Below are 23,825 nucleotides of genomic sequence, written 5' to 3' on the forward strand. Positions count from 1 at the left end.
GATAGAGAGATACATGGGGGGAGGGGTGTAGGTAACATTCAAAAGGGGGAGGGGAGTCAGTTGGGGGAGGGGCATCAGTGGGGGAAGGGCTACGTTTTAAAAAAACTAAAAAAACATCAATCTCAAGGTTGGGTTTCTCTTTTCTGTCAGACTGAGATGAAGCAGAGGAGTGTGAGGGAGGCCTAACATTTACAGTTAAGGTTGTATATTCATTGTTTTATTTTCTCAATAGCTGTGCAGACATTGATTAGTTTACACTGGGGTCTTCAAACGATCACCCATGGAGATCCAGTGTGAATGCTTATTCACTCTGGTTATCAAGGTGAAATATAGACACACATTGGCATGCACAGTGGGTAGACAGCAGTAGCAGCATATAGCTGTCTACATGAAGAGTATTAGCCTATCCCTGTGCGTGACAAACAACTTCAAATGTTTATCTGTAGGTGAAGTGATTAAAGCACCCATCTATTTATGCTGATAGCCTCACTATATTCATAGAGCTGTCTCATTGTTTACACAGCATCAGCGGTTCAATGCCTTGAACAATCCAAACCCCAATGCTCTAACCTTTGGGCACTCAGTTAATGGTCTACCACAAAACTACTTTTCAATTTCATTTTAAATGCATAGCCGGAGCGCGGGGTGGGTGTCAGAGACAGAAAGAATAATGGCACGAAGGAAATGAGTGATAGTGGATAGAAAGACGACAGTTGCTCTTCGTGGCAGGGTCCTTCCGAAGGCCTTCACTATGTAGCGCACCAGGCAGCATGTGTCGGCCAGGGAAAGTACAACAATCAATCCTAACCTGACCCATTGAGGTGTGTGTGCCGGAGACGTGATCCTCATTATTAAGTTGCCACGGGACATCAATTGTCCTGTCGAAGGAAGGCGGCCCACAGCCTGAGCTTTGATCTGCAGGGGTTAGGGGGGTTAGAGGGGACACACTCCGTGGCAGAAGCCTGGTCATTTTCCTACCCTCCTACCCCAGGAACACTCCGGCCCATCCACCCACACCACATTCCCTTTCCGTGGTGTTACATTGTCCAACCAAATGAAGAGTCACATCCTGTGACTGGCTAATTGTTTTACAAGATTCCCTGGGGTTACAGTGTCAACCAGATGGGTCACAGAGGGCAGCCGTCTGTGACATCACTATGAGACAGAGGGAGAGAGAAAGAGAGGGAGAAAGAGAGAGAGGGAATAGGAGAGAGAGGGAGGAAGAGACAGAGGGAGATAGAAAGAGAGAGAAGGAGGAAGAGAGAGGGAGAGATAAAGAGAGAGGGGGAGGAAGAGAGAGGGAGAGAGAAAGAGAGAAAGAGAGGGAATAGGAGAGAGAGGGAGGAAGAGACAGAGGGAGATAGAAAGAGGGTGCTACAGAGTGAGAGAGGAGAGAGGAGACTCTCAATGTCAGCTCTTTGACATGCCACATGTTTCACTGGGATTGAGAAAACAAGTTTAATGCTCTGAATTGATGTCTTTGCTGATTTTGCAGATAAAGTATTTTTTTTTCTGATCAGTGACTCAATGAAAAGTCACCTTGATTTCTTCTGCATATTATTTCCATGAGAGAGAGCAAGAGAGGAAGGGGGTAGGGAGAGGGAGAAGGGAGGGTGAGGGAGGGGGGAGGGAGGGAGGGAGAGAGGGGCAGAGCAAGAGGAGAGAGGCATTCTCTGTCTCTATACCAGTATTAGTATTGGACCTGTAGAAAACTACTTCAAAAGATCAGTCTATGATCAGCATAATAGTACAAAAGTACTTATTGAGCTTTTACCTTGCACCAAGATCCCAAACCCAACAAAAATACACAAGATATTTTACAGTAAATACTGTATAAACACATTGAGTGCAGTCATGTTAATAGGCCAGGCACTCACTGAGGTGTTCTGGCATTGGATACAGGAGCTGTTGAAGCGTACAGCTGGGATGCGTTGCATCTTGCCCTGGATGTTAAACACACACTCATAGTTCTTCTGTCCAGACTGGGGCTGAGGGAGGTTCCGGGCTCGCAGCGTGATTGGGCGAATGATCCCTGCAGGTACCAGAATGTCACTGGTGGGCAGGATCTGGGGACAGCCCTGAAAATCAACAATCACAAATAATCACAAAAGTTACAAATTAACACTCTGCTCATTTTCTTTGCAAAGCCAAACTCATTACAATAAAAGTGATTAATAAACATAATCGTTAATTAAAACTTGGACTACATAGCTAAGGAAGACGTATTGATTCCAGTTTATTGAGCGGAGAGCAGCAGTGAGTAATGCCCATTAGTGGCACTAGTTCCACAACAGGGCAGAAGGACTCCTGTACAGACGCACAGAGGCCATTAAACGTGGGAATGGCTTGAAACCAAAGCAAAAAATAGGTTCAAATCCCTATTACACAGCTGTTGGATACATCTCTGATTTGATGAGCCACAAGTTTCTCTGAAAATCACACTGATGAAGCGGGAAATTAATATCTTCCTTAATCCTGCATGTCTGCCTGTGCTAGTGAGGTGAGCACAGATCGAGAGCCCAGAGAGGGTCCAGGCATTTATCACAGGGATTCATATTGACATTGCAGGAAACAATGCATAAACGATCTCGGAAGTCACAGGAAAGTCAGTATTGATGCAATGATTACAATCTGAGAAAAATGACGATGAGCGCCTCCCCACCCGAGAGATTCCACAGCAGCTTAATGACACCCTCTGTATTAAAGGATATTTAGAATAATCTGTTATCCATTTAGCACTGAACAATAATCAAGGAGGCTGTAAAAGTCTGCCAGGGTGGATGTGATAAATCAGAGGCCTTGTCTGGGCGGGCGTTGGCGGCGAGGTTGGCGGGCGTTGGTGACGAGGTGGGCGGGTGGTGGTGGCGAGGAGGGTGAGGAGAAGCCTCTAGTCTGCAGGACAGACACACAGAGCGCCAGCCAACGCCTCGGTGAAAATGATGCAACTCCACAGCCCACACAGCCATAAATCTTGTGTCTGGCAAGTGATTTGTAAAGGTTTATATATATGGTGCATCAATAAATCTAATTTTCATACTCTGTGGATGAATAGAAAGATTTACTTCCTGCAGGGAGGTGGTGGGGGTGGTGTTCTGACTTCAAATGAATCCGATTTATCAGCATAACCTCTAGCATAGCCTCTTGCTCCACAGTGAGAACCGAAGGCTCCAGAATGGAGATGGTTAGCCTTTTGGAGATTATGAATGTCTCAGATTGCTTCTCAACGCTGCTCTGTCAATTGCCAGGTTGACATTCAAAACACCAAATAGATCCACATATGCCACACCGAGTCACCAGGGACCCAGCATCAACACCTGGTGTGCCAGAACATTCTAAATCATGTTCAGTGTGCATACATCAAAGGCTATATGACTGCAAACACTTCTGAATAGCAAAACTTTCCCTGGTAAACAGCCAAATACATTTGACCAAATTTGTACATTTTGGAAAAAGGGGAAAAACGAGGACAGACTAGCAACATTCTGGTAACCAGGTGATGCTGTACAGTAGCACATCTCTGATGGGCTAAGAGCTACTATCTATCTGTAGAGAGCTCTATTCAATGGCTGACATATAAGTACCGTGGATCTGGTTACTCAGGGCCTGAGTGGATTTCATTGCTACCTACATCAGAGTAAAAGCAGCATGGGCCTTGAAGAGCATCACAGAGAGGCTTTGAGTGGCTGGCACATCAGAAACATCATGATTCATTTAACAGAGTAGTGCAGCAAGAGCAGTAACATATTTTAGGTGAGGACTCACGACTCATGAAACTTAATGGGTTTTTCACCGTTTTCAATTATTTAAGTGGACACATTATAAAACCCAAAACTACTACTACAAAAACTAGTTTTATCAGAAAAGCATGAACGTGTTTGTGTAATTCCAAATGAATCATTACTTTGGTCATTCAAAATAAATGTAAGTATTCTCTAAGTCGTTACACACAGTGTTCTGGACAGAGGCATTTCTCATGGTTTCTCTCAGTGGAGTTTCAACATGAATGAATTCCTCTGTATGCGTTTGACACACGCATTACCCCAAGACGCCACCACCATTCATTCTCGTCTGCTAAATTTAATTAACAAGCTTTAATCGACTGCATACTAGGGGTGAAACAAGATAAGTGGTTTGTTTATCAGAAACGTTAGTGTGACATTTTAAAAAGCCCGGGGCAGGTAAGTGAGGTTTGTGACTCTTTCCACAAAGACAAGGAGAATACATTTCAAATAGACGGATTCACAAATCAAATCAAATGTTATTTGTCACATGCCTAGTAAACAACAGGTGTAGACCAACAGTGAAATGTTTACTTACAGGTCCTTATCCAACAATGCAGAGTTAAAGATAAAGATTCAAATAAAATAAATAAAGATAACAGGAATGCATCCGATGTGTGTTCTACTTGTAATGCTGGCTATGCTATGATGCACGCCATGCAGTACATGGGACACTAATGCAGTAAGCCATGCAATGAAGGAGCAGTCCCTCCTCGGTGGTAGGCCGACAGATCTGTAACAGTATAGTCTCTGAGGCAGCTGTATATTCCCCCATGAAGGGCCGTTCCCTGATGCTGATTAGCACCCCATTAAGGCGGCTCAGGCAGTTTACAGCCTGTTGACAGTGTTTCCATTAACCTTATTGTGCATATCCCAGTTATCACACAGCTAAGCACTTTTCTCTGTTGAAACATTAAAAGCCAGAGACGGGAGGCGGAATCATTTTTCTCTCTCTCTCTGTCGCGCGCGCTCTCTCTCTCTCTCTCTGTCTCCCTCTCTCCCTCCCTCTCTCTTTTTCTCTCTCTGTCTCTCTCTCTCTCTGTCTCCCTCCCTCTCTCCTTTTCTCTCTCTGTCTCCCTCTCTTTTTCTCTCTCTGTCTCCCTCTCTCTCCCTCGCTCTCTCTCTCCCTCTCTGTCTCCCTCTCTCTGTCTCCCTCTCTCTGTCTCCCTCGCTCTCTCTCTCCCCCCTCTCTCTCTCTCTCCCTCTCTCTCCCTTTTTCTCTCTGTCTTTCTCTCCCCCTCTTTTTCACTCTCTGTTTCCCTCTCTCTCTCCCTCTCTCTCTCTCCCTCTCTTTCTCTCTCTCTTATTCTCTTTCGCTCGCTCACTCTCTGAGAGCAGAGTAAGCAGAAAAAAGGATCTGTTGCTGTTTTCATATACATTTCTCCACCATTGCTTAGTCACTGTTCTTTCCCTATTCCATTTCTAGTCTCTTAATCTCATTTACAGTCTCCGTCAGTGTAATCCTTGAAATGGGCCCCCTACGCATGGTAAAAAAACACAACCCTCCTAATCATCTGAGAGCTGCTCCAATTAAATGCTAGCTACACAGCAGACTCCTTATTCTACCTAATCAAACTCCAACTAGCAGCTTCTAAACTCACCCTGGGAAATATATGGATTAAACACTGTGAGTTTGCTATTCTGGACTCCAGTGTCTTCTACAATGTATACTGAACAAAAATATAATATAAACACAACATGTAAAATTGTGATCCAATGTATCATGAGCTGAAATAAAGCATCCCAAAAATGTTCCATATTAACAAAACCATTATTTCTCTAAGATTTTGTGCACAAATTGGTTTACATCCCTGTTACTGAGCATTTCTCCATGCCAAGATAATCCATCAACCTGAAAGGTGTAGCATATCACAAAGCGGATTAAACAGCATAATCATTACACAGGTGCACCTTGTGCTGGGGACAACAAAAAGCCATTCTAAAATGTGCAGTTTTGTCACACAACACAATGCCACAGATGTCTCAAGTTTTGAGGGAGCGTGTAATTGCCATGCTGACTGCAGGAATGGACATCACAGTTGTTGCCAGATCATTTGATGTTAATTTCTCTACCATTGTTTTAGACAATTTGTTTTAGGCAATTTGGCAGTAAATCCAACCGGCCTCACAACCGCAGACCATGTGTCACCACGCCAGCCCAGGACATCCACATCTGGATTCTTCACCTGAGGAATCGTCTGAGACCAGCCACCTGAACAGCTGATGAAACTGTGGGTTTGCACAACCAAATCATTTCTGGTAGAAACTGTCAGAAACTGTCTCAGGGAAGCTCATCTGCGTGCTCATGGTCCTCACCAGGGTCTTGACCTGACTGCAGTTCGGCGTCATAACCGACTTCAGTGGGCCTATGCTCTCCGTCGATGGCCACTGGCACGCTGGAGGAGTGTGCTCTTCACGGATGAATCCCGGTTTCAACTGTACCGGTCAGATGGCAGACAGTGTGTATGGTGTTGTGTGGGCGAGCGGTTTGCTGATGTCAACGTTGTGAACAGAGTGCCCCATGGTGGCGGTGGGGATTGGTGTAGGCAGGCATAAGCTACGGACAACTGACACTTTTTTGCATTTTATTAATGGCAATTTGAATGCACAGAGACACGGTGACGAGATCCTGAGGCCCATTGTCGTGCCATTCATCCGCCGCCATCACCTCATGTTTCAGCATGATGATGCATGGCCCAATGTCACAAGGATCTGTACATAATTCCTGGAAGCTGAAAATATCCAAGTTCTTCTGCGGGGGTACAGGTTAGTTGTGGTAATTTGTACATGTAAAGTGACTATGCAGATAATAAACAGAGAGTGCAGCAGTGTACAAACAAAGTGTGTGTGTGTGGGGGGGGGGGTCGATGTAAATAATACAGGTTTGCCTTTTGATGAACTGTTCAGCAGTCTTATGGCTTTGGGAGTAGAAGCTGTTAAGGAGCCTTTTAGACCTAGACTTGGTGCTCCGGTCTGCTTGCTGTGCGGTAGTAAAGAGAACAGTCTATAACTTGGGTGACTGGAGTTGTTGACCATTTTTTGGGCCTTCCACTGACACCGGTTGATATACTGGATCTGTTTTCATTCTATGGAGTCTCAAAGGAGTGTAATAACATTTGTACAAAAAATTGTAATTAGATTCTTTCATTTTTACATTAGTAGAGGTGCAGCATACCCTGTTGCAAACCTCCGTCCATAGCTCATCACTGATAGTCAGACCAAGGTCCTTTTCCCAGATTATTTTCAGAGGAGTAAAGGAGGAGCCTCCTTTCTCAGAAAGGAGTCTATAGATGTAAGATATTTTGGCTTTAATGGATTGTGCGGTGACAAGAAGGGTTTCAACTTCATTCAATTGAGTTCTAAACCTCCTCTTGGAGGTAAATGAGGAAATGACATGTCTAATTTGAAGATATAAAAAAAATGGGATATTGGCACATTGAATTCACTGCAGAGAAAGGATTTCAGTGTTGTGGTTTTCTGATGAAATAGGTCTGAAAAGGTCCTGATTCCTAGAGTATGCCAAAGATTAAAGTTGGCATCCCTCAGGGCTTTTGGCAAGTCTGGGTTGCCTACTATAGGCGAGTGAGAATATATTTGGGAGGAAATGCCCAGGTATTTCTTACAGTCCCTCCACGCTAGTAGAGTGCTGTAAATCACAAAGATTTTGGCTATGTTGCCCACTTCACTAAAGTTATTAATGAATATAATTGAGCTTAAGGGAAATGAACCACAGGATTGGGCTTCTATCTGAATCCACGTTGACTCTCGTCTGTTTGTGATCCATGTTAGCATGTTGCGGATTTGGGCAGACCAGTAGTACAATTGAAGGGAGGGAAGGGCAAGACCACCCTTAGATTCAGGTTTCGAAAGAGTGGAGAACTTGATCCTAGGTTTTTTATTGCCCCATATAAATTTGGTGATGCTTTGGTTAGTTGTCTTGAAAAGGGAAACTGGGAGATAGCATGGGAGCATCTGAAATAAATAGTTCAGTCTAGGGAGGACGTTCATACAGATGACATTCATTTTTCCTACTAAGCTAATTGGGAGGGAGATCCAGGTTTGGAGATCGTTCTAGATTCGATCCAGGAGTGGAAGATAATTTTCCTTGAAAAGGATATTCAAATCTGGTGTTATGAAGATCCCGAGGTATTGAAACCCCTGTGTTTTCCATTGGAAAGGACATAGTGTCTTCATAGAGCTGGTGAGTGTGATATTGAGAGGGCAGACAGTGGATTTGTTAAAATTGATCTTATAACCTGAAAACTTGCCATACTGAGCAATTGTGTCTAAAATGGGAGGGAGGGATTTCTCAGGGTTGGATATGTAGAGGAAGACATCATCCTCGTAAAGCGAAATCTTGTGCTGCAGGCCACCTGCAGAAACACCCCTAATACTTGGTTTTCTCCCTATCAGCTCTGCCAGAGGCTCCGCCCCCAACAAGTAGAGCAGGGGGGAAAGCGAGGGAATCTGTCAGAGTTCAGTCCATTAGTAGTCACCATGGCATTTGGATGTGAGTATCGTGATTTAATCCATTTAATACAATTTGGGCCCATATTGAACTTTTCTAAGACTGAAAACAGAAAGCTCCACTCCATCCTCAAACGCTTTCTCAGCATCCAGTGAAGCCAGCAGGACATGGGTCTTCTGTGCGTTTACTTGATCAATAATATCAAAAAGACGGCGAATGTTATCAGAAGAGTATCTGTCTCTAATTAATCCAGTTTGGTCTGCATTTATTGTTTTGGGAAGAAGAGTGTTTAGTCTTTTGGCGAGCAATTTGGTAATTATTTTATAGTCGAAATCCAACAAGCTTATGGGCCGGAAGGACGAGCAGGATAGAGGGTCCTTGTCCTTTTTGAGCAACACTGTAATGCGAGCTGTGTGCATTGAGTCTGGGAGAACTCCGTTTTTGCAAAAATCCTCCAGCATTGGCATGAAGATAGGGCTGAGCTGGAGCCAAAAAGCTTTGTAGAACTCTCTGGGGAATCCATCTGGGCCTGGGGACTTATTAGGTGGCATGAAGATAGGGCTGAGCTGGGGCCAAAAAGCTTTGTAGAACTCTCTGGGGAATCCATCTGGGCCTGGGGACTTATTAGGTGGCATGGAGGTAGGGCTGAGCTGGGGCCAAAAAGCTTTGTAGAACTCTCTGGGGAATCCATCTGGGCCTGGGGACTTATTAGGTGGCATGGAGGTAGGGCTGAGCTGGGGCCAAAAAGCTTTGTAGAACTCTCTGGGGAATCCATCTGGGCCTGGGGACTTATTAGGTGGCATGTAGATAGGGCTGAGCTGGGGCCAAAAAGCTTTGTAGAACTCTCTGGGGAATCCATCTGGGCCTGGGGACTTATTAGGTGGCATGGAGGTAATTGCCTCCAGGATCTCCTCAGGAGTGAAGGGGGAGTTGAGATCTTCTTGGTCGGTCTCTGATAGTTTAGGTAGCGAGATTCCCTCTAGGAAAAAGTGGAGTTCTGCCTCTGTGTGTTTTCTCTCAGAGGTATATAGTTTGCAGTAAAAATCATGAAAAGTTCAATGGATCTTTTTTGGGTCATATGTGACCTCGTCCTCTGCTGTTCGGATAGCTGTGATTGTACACTCTGACTGCTCCTTTTTTAATTGGTAAGCAAGCAATCTACTGGGCCTATTGCTATACTCATGGTATTTCTGTTTAGTAAAGAAAAACTTTTTTTTATCTCCCGAGTGTAGTCCAAATTCAGTTTGGCTTTGGCTGCTTTAAGATGACTCCAGGAGGTGCTGTCTGGGGTTTGTTTATGTATTTTTCCACAGCGTTCCAGCTCCCTCTCAAGATCTAGCCTGTGTGCTTCCATTGCTTTTTTCTTAGAAGAAACATATGCAATTAATGACCTCTTAGTGTGGCTTTAGCAGCGTCCCACATTGTGGCCGGAGAAACAGGAGAATCTTTGTTGTCTTGTGTGTAGTTGTCTATCCATGTAGTTACCAATGTATGGAACGCTTCATTTGATAACATGGAGGTGTTGGATTTCCAGCTCTTTGACCTCGGGATGTTTTTGCAGAGGTCAAAGCGGAGGTGGACAAAGGCGTGATCTGAAAGTGCTATGGGTCCGATTGCACATGTGGCTGAATTTATGAAACTCTTTGGGATAAAAATGTAATCTATACAGGAGTAGGTGTTATGGACATTAGAGTAGTATGTATAGTCTATAGATGAGCTATTAGTCTCTCTCCAGATATCTATCAGTCCCATCTCTTTAGTAAGAGAGTTCAACATCTTTGCAGATCTCGGATTTGTGGTGGGGACTTGAGATGATTTGTCTAGGGTTGGGTTAAGGGTACAATTAAAATCTCTGGCCACCACGCCAAAGGAAACACAATGCTCATTAAACAGGGTTATCATTTTTGACATGAAAGCAGGAGTATCTGTGTTAGGGGCGTATATGTTTAAGATAGTAATTGGTTGACCATACAGTGACCCAGTTATCAAAATAAATCTCCCCTCTGGATCAGATATGTTTTTGTCAATTATGAATGGAACATTGTTATGGATAAGTATGGCTGTGCCTCTACTGTTTGAAATACAACTGTTCCACCCAAGCTCTGCGGAGTTCGGCATGTTCAGCATCACAGAGGTGTGTCTCTTGTAATAGCGCAATGTCTGCTTTTTCCTTTTTTAGAGCACATTTTCCTGCATGACCTAGACCATGGCAGTTCCATGTCAATAGATTTAAGGTGCTAGTCATCGTCATCGAACAGTAATCCAACTTTAGTGCAAGTCATCGCTGGGTAAAAGTGGATAATAGTTACTGCTGCGTTCACATAAAAGGAAAATAAATGGTGTACATAAAATAATAATCTCTGAACACCCCAGCCGAGTTCCCAAACAAGCCGACACATCCCGTTGGATCTATTACCCCCCCTGCCCAGTCTCAATTCTGTGTTCCGGAAAAAAAAAACAGTTAGCAACGCACAACGTCTCCCCCTCCCCACCAAAGAAATGCCTCATCATCTCCTCTCCGCATTGAGTAAATGACAACGTAGCCCCCGTCCAGACCACACTGCTTTAGTAATAGCATTCATTGCATTTATTCATTGGTCCGTTTCTCATTGACCAGGATTGTCTTTCAAAAAACGTTTTGCCTCTTTGGGAGTTTTGAAGGGAAGTTTGTCTGGCAGGTAGCGGATCAGTGGCATGTTTCCCTCTTCTTTTTCGCCCAGATTTAATAGAACACAATTATTCCTTCGCCCCTGTTTTCCAGGTCCTCTGTTTTCTCTTCCAGATGCTCTATTTTCTTTTTAGCATATGCTACTGTTTCCATGGCATCTGTCAGTAAGTTTTTCATGGATAGGATTCACCCCTCTGCCTCGTCCAGGCGCCCCGCGTTTATGGTTGTTGTTGATGTCAGGCAAAGTGTTTTCCAGGATTGTCACCTTGCCCCCTATCGCACTGAGCTGAGAATCTCAACTCAGAAAGGATCTATTCGACAGAGTGCGAGGTTGGCATTCGTTGGGCCTCGGGGGGGAGCGGGTCCTCTTGCTCCTGGCGCTAGCTTTTTCTGAAGCTAGCTTCTTCTTGGAGGCTTTTTCCGTCGCTAATACTCGAGTCCGGGTAAAAATGTCACCTGTAGTGTCGCCTTTTGTAGCCGCCATGACTTTTTCTTACTAAAGCTAAAGGAGTTTGAACTTGGAGTGGAGGGAAGATTTGGAATTGGAAACTACTTGTGCGGACGTTCAAGGGTCACGTGATCCCCCTGTAGAACTTTTTGAGGATCTGGGGACCCATGCCACATCTTTTCAGTCTCCTGAGGAGGAAAGGTGTTGTCATGCACTCTTCACCACTGTCTTTGTGTGTTTGGATCAAGATAGTTCATTGGTGATGTGGACACCAATAAACTTGAAACTCTTAACACGCTCCACTACAGCCCTGTCAAAGTTAATGGGGGCCTGTTCGGCCCTCCTTTTCCAATAGTCCACAAACAGCTCCTTTGTCTTGCTCACATTGAGGGAGAGGTTGTTGTCTTAGCACCACACTGCCAGGTCTCTGACCTCCTCCATATAGGCTGTCTCATCGTTGTCAGTGATCAGGCCTACCACTGTTGTGTCATCAGCAAACTTAACGTTGGAGTCATGTTTGGCCACGCAGTTGTGGGTGAACATGGAGTAGAGGAGGGGACTAAGCACACACCCCTGAGGGGCCCCAGTGTTGAGGATCAGCGTGGCGGATGTGAATACATTTTTTTTCTTCAATTGACTGATTTCCTTATATGAACTTTAACTCACAAAAAGTCTTTGAAATGGTTGTATTTATATTTTTTTCATTGTAGATAGATATAAAAAATGTCTAACTAATAGAAAAGCAAACACCTTTATAAAAAAAACTGTTATGATATCATAGCTGACATGGAAATATCCCTTGATGACAGAGGTGGAATCAAGCCAGTTGATGCAACAAACCCCGGTAGACTGAGATATTAGATATTAGACATACTGGCTGCTTTCAATAACAAAGCATGCAGGGAACCAATCTGATCTTGATGTTTTACTTGTAAATTGTTTTGTAATGTAAAAAACAAGATAGCTTATCGTCACTCCTGTATGAGAAGAGAAGACTGGGAAGGGGGTCTTGACCCAGTGCGGCTCTTCCCTGGGCAAGGCGTGGCAGTACAGTGGCCTCTGGTTACACAGTGAGTAATGGGCCACTGGTTTCTGTGCAGGGGGCTCAGTAAATGTTCTGCTGGTGAAATCTGCACACAGTGTCAATTCCTGATCCTCTGTGGCTGCTACCCACCACTGAGTGCCAGGACCACTTCCTTGCTTCCTGCCGGGATAATGGCTCCTCTGTCACTCATCCCACAATTAATTACTGGGCCTTCGCTCGTTAATAAAGGGCCGTCCCACTGAGACACAGCACAGAGGGGAACAGTTGTTTTGGAGAGCCCAGCAGCACATTCTTTGATCTCAGGGGTCCTCTGGGAAAGGCCAATATAACAATGTGTCTTTGAGCTCTCACTAAGTATTAGGAGTCTCAGTGAGACATTGCCCCCTGAGCTCTCACTAAGTATTAGGAGTCTTAGTGAGACATTCCCCCCTGAGCTCTCACTAAGTATTAGGAGTCTCAGTGAGACATTACCCCCTGAGCTCTCACTAAGTATTAGGAGTCTTAGTGAGACATTACCCCCTGAGCTCTCACTAAGTATTAGGAGTCTTAGTGAGACATTCCCCCCTGAGCTCTCACTAAGTATTAGGAGTCTCAGTGAGACATTCCCCCTTGAGCTCTCACTAAGTATTAGGAGTCTCAGTGAGACATTGCCCCTGAGCTCTCACTAAGTATTAGGAGTCTCAGTGAGACATTACCCCCTGAGCTCTCACTAAGTATTAGGAGTCTTAGTGAGACATTGCCCCTGAGCTCTCACTAAGTATTAGGAGTCTCAGTGAGACATTACCCCCTGAGCTCTCACTAAGTATTAGGAGTCTCAGTGAGACATTGCCCCTGAGCTCTCACTAAGTATTAGGAGTCTCAGTGAGACATTGCCCCTGAGCTCTCACTAAGTATTAGGAGTCTCAGTGAGACATTGCCCCTGAGCTCTCACTAAGTATTAGGAGTCTCAGTGAGACATTGCCCCTGAGCTCTCACTAAGTATTAGGAGTCTCAGTGAGACATTGCCCCTGAGCTCTCACTAAGTATTAGGAGTCTCAGTGAGACATTGCCCCTGAGCTCTCACTAAGTATTAGGAGTCTCAGTGAGACATTGCCCCTGAGCTGGTGGGGAGCTCCATTTAAGGCTAAATATCTGCATGGTGATATTAACTGAGACTCCTAATGGGGGGGATAATGTGAGACGGAGCAGGCAGCACAGTATCTATGTACCTGTCTGTCTGTTGGTCTCTGTGGCTGGCGGGGCTAGAAGATTCTCCTCATACGGAAAATCGATTCCTACTTTGATCCTCTCAATTGAGGAGCCGAGGCTGAGAATAAAATAGCATCCTTGGTCGTGAACAACGCTGCTATCTCTCGGTTTAACAAACCAATTCATGTAGAAAAAACCCAACCTTTCTCTCAAGCCTATTTAAAAACTCTGTATGCATGATGTGGACTACCAAATGTTCTGCAGCACACATCTACGTTGGATCTATTTAAACCCATATCAGTTTTCACAGATTCAAAACATTCCGCTCTCAGAAACCAAACAGTTAACTGGTGTTGGTCCCCACAGAGATGATCTTTCCTACCCTTAATGAACCTGGTGAAGGACCAGTAATGAGGGACCATCTATCCAATGTCAGTAGTAGTCATCATAACATCCCTGAATACACTGACTAATGATGCCAGTTTATCTAAATGACAACACATTACTCAGGGCGTGAACATTCTAAACAGGTATATATATACACATCATAACAATTTTCTTCAATAGATTAGTTGGAAAGATGTTTGTTTTTCATTTTTCCATTTCCTCATTTCCTGTGAGCCATGCAGCCTTGTGGAGGATGGTGAGTTTGGACGGAGCTCAGCTATTGCTCTGATCCAGTCCTATCTCTCTCTGCACACTCCCGGGCTGAAGAAGGACACTGTGCTGTGGATTATACAGTAGGATCTGGCTGGCTGGCGTGTCCAGTGCCTTAGGGGAGCAACACATCTCCTCCCTACAGCCCACACCCGTGTCTCTCTGTCTGTTTGGAGTGCCCCCGCTGTTTCTCTGAAGCACCTCTCTAACCCAGGGCCAACCCAGGGCCAACACAGCCATGGTAGCACACTGGAGGACAGGGCTGCAGATGAGACACGCTCCACTGAACACAATCACACACACACACACACACACACACGCACGCACACAGACAGGCATACACACACACACACGCACACAGACAGACACGCATACACACACACACACACACACACGCACACAGACAGACACGCATACACACACACATACACACGCACGCACACAGACAGACACGCATACACACACACACACACACACACACACACACACACACACACACACACACACAGACAGACAGACAGACAGACACGCATACACACACACACACACACGCACACAGACAGACACGCATACACACACACGCATATGCACACAGACAGACACGCATACACACACAGAAAGACACGCATACACACACAGACACAGAGACACTTCAAACCTGGACAATCGACACATTGATCACTGGACAGAAACACTATCAGTTGAATAATAGAATAAGAAGAAAAACTCAGGCAGCCAGCTGGCCCACATGAAAATGGTTTCTTCCCCCTGGCTTAACAGCAAATGACAGTGAACTTGTTGAATCGCAGCATACCAGTCCAAGCCTACTTCTAAAATCTTCCCATGATATGTGTGCTCCTTTGTGACTCAACCTTTCTTTCTTTCTTTCTTTCTTTCTTTGTGGGAGCAGAGGAAGAGGAGAGTGTCCTGGCCTGCTTCTCCAAAATATTCCCCCTCCAGTATAAACAGTGGATGAGTCACTCTTTTTCGCTGAGTAATTCCTTTTTTCGGGGTGAAATAAGGAGAATGTCAATTGTGGCACTTTGGGGCAAGGAGTCTGGCGAGGTTGGGGCAGGCTGGGGGAGGCTGGGGCAGGCTGGGTCAGGCTGGAGCAGGCTGGGTTAGGCTGGAGCAGGCTGGGGGAGGCTGGGTCAGGCTGGGGGAGGCTGGGGCAGGCTGGGTTAGGCTGGAGCAGGCTTGGGGAGGCTGGGGGAGGCTTGGGGAGGCTGGGGCAGGCTGGGTCAGGCTGGGGGAGGCTTGGGGAGGCTGGGGGAGGCTGGGGCAGGCTGCTGCAGGCTGGGGCAGGCTGGGTCAGGCTGGAGCAGGCTGGGGGAGGCTGGGGCAGGCTGCTGCAGGCTGGGGCAGGCTGGGTCAGGCTGGAGCAGGCTGGGGGAGGCTGGGGCAGGCTGGGGGAGGCTGGGGCAGGCTGCTGCAGGCTGGGGGAGGCTGTGACGGGTAGGCCCTGCCCACCCTGCTGCCGGCTGCCTCTGTCTGATAAGGCCAGATAAGGCATCTCTTTGATGTTCAGTTAAGCGTAAAATTCTAATGTGCCAAAAGCCGAAGGGTGCGTGTTTCCACCCCCCTGTCTTTTCTCTTAATATCCCTTCTCTCCCCTAGCCCCAGTCACTCCTGAGCCTGGTTCTGAACAGCCTTTCTCTCCCCTACCCCTAGTCACTCCTGAGCCTGGTTCTGAACAGCATTTCTCTCCCCTAGCCCCAGTCACTCCTGAGCCTGGTTCTGAACAGCTCTTCTCTCCCCTAGCCCCAGTCACTCCTGAGCCTGGTTCTGAACAGCCCTTCTCTCCCCTACCCCCAGTCACTCCTGAGCCTGGTTCTGAACAGCCCTTCTCTCCCCTACCCCCAGTCTCTCCTGAGCCTGGTTCTGAACAGACCTTCTCCCCCCTACCCCCAGTCACTCCTGAGCCTGGTTCTGAACAGCCCTTCTCTCCCCTAGCCCCAGCCACTCCTGAGCCTGGTTCTGAACATGACTTGCTGAAAACCCCCCACTGCAGTAAAGTCTGAGCCTGGGCTTCTCAGCTGGTCTGTGGCCCAGTCAAGTGTGTAATCAATGTGTACTGAGAAGGGTAGGATTGATGCAAAGCCATTATGAGATGCAGGCTTTTGTAAGCCCAATTACTCTGGTGTCACTCTCTGTCACTAAACTAAACCATCATTTGGCCAAGTTGGATGGTCTAGCACTCTCAGAGGCATTGGGGAATGAGCAGAGACAGACACAGATTTTTTATATAAAACATCAAATAACACACTGGACCAAATATTGTGAGGTACCATGGAACGAAAAAAAATCACACAGTACACTCCAGATTCCTGGAGTATCCTTTAGGGGTTCTACAAATTGAAACTGTGGGAGAACCTCTAAAAGTTCTTTGAAGAACCCCATTAAAAGGGCTCTTCAAAGAAACCCCTTTAATGGTTCCTCGAATAACCTTTCGGGTTCATTTTGTATTATTATTTTTAATCAGCATAACACTAACAACAATAACACAATATTTTAGTTGTCAGTGTTATTAACGATTTTAGTGGAAAAGCAGAATTCAAAAATCGAAATATGGAGGTAAACTCCCAGCAGAGCAAGTTCAATCAGTATATCCTCTGGTGTGTTAATGTGTAGATATCCTTCGTATCCATAGCCAGAATGATTTTGCATGGTGATTGAACACGTTTCCAGTTCTATTCACTTTAAGGAGAAGTCTTATACCACACTATAGCACAAGCTCCTTGTTAACCAAGTTCGCCCATCTTCAAGTGCCAGCATATAAACAAAAGGAAATTACATTTGCTTTTAAAAAGTTCAATATGAAAAAGAATGCCAAGTTTAGGACTGAATGGGACTTTGAGACCACTCCAAGAAGCTAGCTCCTGAACAGTGCAGACAATGGGTCCCAGCAGTAGCTGGCTCCTGAACAGTGCAGACAATGGGTCCCAGCAGTAGCTGGCTCCTGAACACTGCAGAAAATGGGTCCCAGCAGTAGCTGGCTCCTGAACACAGCAGACAATGGGTCCCAGCAGTAGCTGGCTCCTGAACACCGCAGACAATGGGTCCCAGCAGTAGCTGGCTCCTGAACACTACAGACAATGGGCCCCAGCAGTAGCTGGCTCCTGAACACTGCAGAAAATGGGTCCCAGCAGTAGCTAGCTCCTGAACACTGCAGAAAATGGGTCCCAGCAGTAGCTGGCTTCTGAACAGTGCAGACAATGAAAGAATGTTGGGCCAGTAACCGGAAGGTTGCTGGATCGAATCCCGAGCTGACAAGGTAAAAATCTGTCATTCTGCCCCTGAGCAAGGCAGTTAACCCACTGTTCCCCAGGTGCCAAAGACGTGGATGTTGATTAAGGCAGCCCCCCCCCACACCTCTCTGATACATTCAGTTAGGCAACTGACTAGGTATCCTAAATGGTTCCAGCTGTAGTGAATCACACACAAAACAATGGGATAGCTGTGTTAGATAATGGGGTCAGCCTGACCCAGGTTCACGGGGTCATGACCAGGTTGGATTCTCCATGGGCTGTAAAGGACCACATCGCTGAGATCCTGTGAATAACAGAACCAGGCAGGCAGCTCCACGGACACACTTCCTGTCACCCTGGCGGCCTCATCCTGTGTTCAGTCTGCTGTGAGATGGCCATTCATTATTGTCTGTGTGGGCAGTGTAGTCTCTTACCTCCACGCTGCTGACGCGTCCCTCCTGGAAGGAGCACTCTGCCAGGTTGTTGGTGCAGATGTGGCGGTATTTACACCAGTTGCAGGGGAAGGGGCTGCTCACACAGGAGGTGCACCTGGGGAGAGAAGGGGGAGAGTGTGAGCTCTCAGATTAAACAGCCTGACTTTGACAAAAGGGATCCAATATGTCATCAACCTCTGCTGCTTCGAAGCAGAAACAGGCTGGTAAGCCTGCAGGAACAATGGGCAAGGTCAGCATCATCTTCTAGCTGACTTTCAATTAGAAATTAGCAATTCATTAGAGCCCTAAAATGCTGTTTCAGCTGCAATCAAAATTATGATTCTGATGAGAAAATGCATCTAAGGAGCATGAAACACCTGTGATGACTGACACTGTCTAACCATCAACTACTGACACTGTCTAACCATCAACTACTGACACTGTCTAACCATCAACTACTGACAGTCTAACCATCAACCACTGACCATGTCTAACTATCAACCAACCATCAACTACTGACCCTGTCTAACCATCAACTACTGACACTGTCTAACCATCAACTACTGACACTGTCTAACCATCAACTACTGACACTGTCTAACCATCAACTACTGACAGTCTAACCATCAACTACTGACAGTCTAACCATCAACCACTGACCATGTCTAACTATCAACCAACCATCAACTACTGACCCTGTCTAACCATCAACTACTGACACTGTCTAACCATCAACTACTGACCCCGTCTAACCATCAACTACTGACACTGTCTAACCATCAACTACTGACCCCGTCTAACCATCAACTACTGACAGTCTAACCATCAACTACTGACCATGTCTAACTATCAACCAACCATCAACTACTGACCCTGTCTAACCATCAACTACTGACCCTGTCTAACCATCAACCACTGACCCTGTCTAACCATCAACTACTGACCCTGTCTAACCATCAACTACAGACACTGTATAACCATCAACTACTTACCCTGTCTAACCATCAACCACTGACCCAGTCTAACCATCAACTACTGCCCCTGTCTAACCATCAACTACTGCCCCTGTCTAACCATCAACCACTGACACTGTCAACTACTGACCCTGTCTAACCATCAACCACTGACACTGTCAACTACTGACACTGTCTAACGATCAACTACTGACCCTGTCTAACCATCAACTACTGACCCTGTCTAACCATCAACCACTGACCCAGTCTAACCATCAACTACTGACCCTGTCTAACCATCAACCACTGACCCAGTCTAACCATCAACTACTGACACTGTCTAAACATCAACTACAGACACTGTCTAACCATCAACAATAGACGACAGACACTGTTTAACCATCAACTACAGACACTGTTTAACCATCAACTACAGACACTGTCTAACCATCAACAATAGACAACAGACACTGTCTAACCATCAATAGACGACAGACACTGTCTAACCATCAACTACAGACACTGTCTAACCATCAATAGATGACAGACACTGTCTAACCATCAATAGACGACAGACACTGTCTAACCATCAACCACTGACCCTGTCTAACCATCAACTACTGACCCTGTCTAACCATCAACTACAGACATTGTCTAACCATCAACTACAGACACTGTCTAACCATCAATAGACGACAGACACTGTCTAACCATCAACTACAGACACTGTCTAACCATCAATAGACGACAGACACTGTCCAACCATCAACTACAGACACTGTCTAACCATCAACAGACGACAGACACTGTCTAACCATCAATAGACGACAGACACTGTCTAACCATCAATAGACGACAGACACTGTCTAACCATCAACTACAAACACTGTCTAACCATCAACTACTGACCCTGTTTAACCATCAACTACTGACCCTGTTTAACCATCAACTACAGACACTGTCTAACCATCAACTACAGACACTGTCTAACCATCAACTACAGACACTGTCTAACCATCAACTACAGACACTGTCTAACCATCAACTACAGACACTGTCTAACCATCAACAGACGACAGACACTGTCTAACCATCAACAGACGACAGACACTGTCTAACCATCAACAGACGACAGACACTGTCTAACCATCAACAGACGACAGACACTGTCTAACCATCAACTATAAGCAGCACAGGCTGAGGTCAGACTCTCAACACATTGGAGGACGACAGAATAACAGGCGATTTTCCTTCAACCCTCGTTCCACTCTCATTCTGACCCTGTCTGCATTCCCCTCACCCCGTCACCCCTCCACCCCTCCTCTCTGAAGCCTTTTGCATTCTGAACAGCGTGAGGAACCTGTACTTTGTCCTATACTAATCATATCCTTCCCCTGGGGGTTCAAATCCCCTTTGGAGGGTCTCAGCAGTCTGCTCATACTCACTCCTATGCTACACTGCACTATAAAATCTCTGACAGCAGAATGCTGAGCTGCTGCCTCCCTGTTGGCGGGGGAATAACAAAAAGCATTTCAGAGGCAAGCCACATATACACCTGGAAAATAATACCAAAGCATTTTTAATCCGGCAGGCTGGCTATACGTTGGCCATGTTAATACGATGTTTTGAGTCAGTGTATTCATGGAGATTTACAACGCCTGCTCCAGACATATAGTACACATTTTATATTTGACATTTTAGTCATTTAGTAGACTCTCTTATCCACAGTGATTTACAGTGAGCACATTCATCTTAACCACATATCACAGGCATAGAAAGTACATTTTTCCTCAATAAAGTAGCTATCAGTAGAGTCAGTACACCTTATGGAAAGGGAATGTTAAGGCCTGCTTCAATAAGAGAGCTATGAGTATCGCCGGCTGTAAGGCTGCATGGTACAGGGCTGTCTTCCACTGCAGGAGGACGAGATCTGCTGTAGATAATATGTGTAGATCAGCATGTCTTGCTGAGATATGCAATATGCTGCATCGGGGGTAAAAACTCCATCAATTCACTTTGGTCTAATTTCAGTGAAGCCTGAGAAACACAGAACAGCCAAAACCTGAACCACTAATGAAGGGAGTTTCCTTACTAACATCATTGCTTGGAAGTGGACTCAGTAGCCTATTGGACTGCTGTATGCGGAAACTAGTGTTAATGTTGGCTAGTTAAGAGGAGGAGCTTGTTTCCGAGTGACAAAATGTGTAGATCTGACTGGGTTTCTACCAAATGTGAATGCCTTAGGAGAATCAGGTAAATAATGAAGACAGGAAGGGGAGAACTGGGAGGTGTTGCTGGGGAGACATGAGAAAGATTCAAAAGGTATCCCAGAGATTTCATAATGTCTTATAAAAAATTGACTTTGTTCTGAAATGCCAGGGGGTGATTTGGTAAAAGTGTATAATCAGTCAGACCCTAGTTTCAGAGCTAATGTCCTTCCCATTCACAGGTGGTCATTATTCCAGGAGACGGGAAGCAGCTCTTACGGCTGGGTTGCTAAAGAATTGTTTTGAGAAGAAAATGGGTGCCAACGTAGCAGGGCTGGGGTGAGTGAGCGCTGTCCGCCAGCAAACACCAGAGGGGGAAACAATTCAAGGGCTAAATGGTCCCACGGGGCCTTTGTGAAAAGAGGAAATCTGGCATAGGCTTCAGGCAGACCGCTCTGGCAAGGTAGGCCTCTGCTAGGTTGCTATGGCAACTGGCGAGCCCTGCATGGATTATGTTGCCCTGCTTCCTTACACTAGAGAATTCATTGTTGTGTATGCATTCTGTCAGCCGACAAGGACATGTTATTCTCTGACATAAACACCCATTCATTTAGCTGCAAACAAATTATTTTTAGCATGTTTGGATGTGATGAAGAGTGAAGTTGCCAGACCACCGATGTCTTTGCTTTTTCTGTGTTAACGTCTTCATCTTAAACTGTGAGGCGTCATGCTAATTTAAAAACAATGGCCATATACACAATATTCAGAATGATACTCCATGTCATACACTCCTCCATGTTGAGAAAAAAAATCTCTCACACCCACGCCATCGACTCAGTGCTGAAGTGCAAATGTGCACATATGCCAGTAAAACGCCGTTGCTCCACAAACAGAACAGAAGAAAGACGAGACCTTGGCATGGAGCTCCGTGCTGAAGCTGAAGCCAGCGAGAGGCTCTGAGCAAGGGGCTCTGACTGATCCTCGGAGAGATGCAGCCCCATTGTTCTGCCTCAGCAAAGCTGTGGTCTGGATGTCTGCCTGGACCAGCACTACCCTACCCTGCCCTGCCTGGCCCTAGCCTGCCTGGCCCCTACCCTGCCTGAACCCTACGCTGCCTGGCCCCTACCCTGCCCTACCTCGCCCTACCCTGCCTGGCCCCTACCCTGCCTGGCCCTAGCCTGCCTGCCCCCTACCCTGCTTGGACCCTACGCTGCCTGGACCCTACCCTGCCTGGACCCTACCCTGCCTGGCCCCTACCCTGCCCTACCCTGCCTGGACCCTACCCTGCCCTACCTGGCCCTACCCTGCCTGGCCCCTACCCTGCCTGGCCCCTACCCTGCCTGGCCCCTACCCTGCCCTACCTGGCCCTACCCTGCCTGGACCCTACCCTGCCCTACCTGGCCCTACCCTACCCGGCCCTACCCTGCCTGGCCCTACCCTGCATGAGCCTGCTGCTGCTACTGTTACAGACCCGGGCCTTCTCAAATCATATTAGCTAGCAACATCTGGCCAGCCTGTCCTGGATGTTATTTGGTCCTGTGTCCAGTGGTCGTATGATGGATAACATGGAAAGTGGAAGAGGACATAGCAGTGTCACTAGCAGTGGTGGAAAAAGTACCCAATTGTCATATTTGAGTAAAAGTAAAGATACCTTAATAGAAAATGAAAAAAGTGAAAGTCACCAAGTAAAATCCTTACTTGAGTAAAAGTCAAAGTATTTGGTTTTAAATAAACTTAAGTATCAAAAGTAAATGTTATTGCTAAAATATACTAAAGTATCAAAAGTTTAAATAAAAGTATAAATAATTTCAAATTCCTTATATTAAGAAAACCAGACTGCACCCTTTTTTAAATGTATTTTTACTGATAGCCAGGTGCACGCTCCAACACTCAGACATCATTTGCAAACGAAGCATGTTTTTAGTGATGATTGCAAGATGGTGTAGCAGTCGGACGTGTGTTGTGTTTGTCTTTGTCTTATCCCGTGTCTTATCCCGTGTAAATAGACGTTTTTTTTGTTGCTCGTATACATTTTAATCTCACTTTCTATCTACGAACTAAATATACCTTCCTGCAACCCCCCTCACCCAATGTGGTACGGATCTGCAATTTTTATTCCTTATAACTGGAACCTCTGTCAGGAGCTAGTCAGCTAACTAGCTACTAGTCTTTGTTAGCCACGGCTAGCGGTCTTCACTTTTAGCTCGGACACCGCCGGCTTTTGCTCGGACAATACATGCCAGTCTTCACAGCGCGATATCAACACAGAGCATATCGGACTGCTTCTCTCTACCACATCACCGGATTCCTGCCGCTCTGGATCATTACACCGGGTCATTGCAGCTAGCTAGCTGCTACCGAATAGCTACTGTCAGCTAACACCTCTGTCCGAAGCAAGCACCAATTAGCCTGAGCTAGGCCCATATACCATCTAATTCTAGGGCTACAATACCTCTTTTGCCAATTGGCCTGGACCCTTCATTGTCGACACGAGCCCCGCCGATCCATCACGACTCGTCTGTTGACGTAATCGCACAATGTGGTCTCAACAGGCTGTTCCATTGCGAGGTCCCCCAAGACCCATCTTCTTGCCCCGGCCCGCTAGCTTTCTAAATGCTGTGTCTTCTGCTCGCCTAGCGTAGTACTGACTACTGAACGGCTACTTGACTCACTGACTATGGCTGTTCTTTGGATCCTATGGTCACTCGGCTAAACAGCTGATGCCCCCTG

General features: G+C 46.1%; 1 protein-coding gene across 3 annotated transcripts in view; it reads right to left on the reverse strand.

Moving 5' to 3' along the window:
- LOC109869322 (plexin A3) overlaps nt 1–23,825 on the reverse strand; it is a 188,067-nt gene that overhangs the window by 47,920 nt on the left and 116,322 nt on the right. For all 3 annotated transcript variants that reach the window (XM_020459397.2, XM_031804073.1, XM_031804074.1), the window contains 2 exons: nt 17,936–18,050; nt 1,878–2,078 (listed from right to left, as the gene is read on the reverse strand). In XM_020459397.2, coding sequence (XP_020314986.2) covers nt 1,878–2,078; nt 17,936–18,050 — 316 coding nt within the window. The remainder of the gene's footprint in view (nt 1–1,877; nt 2,079–17,935; nt 18,051–23,825) is intronic.

The sequence above is a fragment of the Oncorhynchus kisutch genome, linkage group LG24, assembly GCF_002021735.2.
Source record: "Oncorhynchus kisutch isolate 150728-3 linkage group LG24, Okis_V2, whole genome shotgun sequence".
In the NCBI taxonomy this organism is placed as follows: domain Eukaryota; kingdom Metazoa; phylum Chordata; class Actinopteri; order Salmoniformes; family Salmonidae; genus Oncorhynchus; species Oncorhynchus kisutch.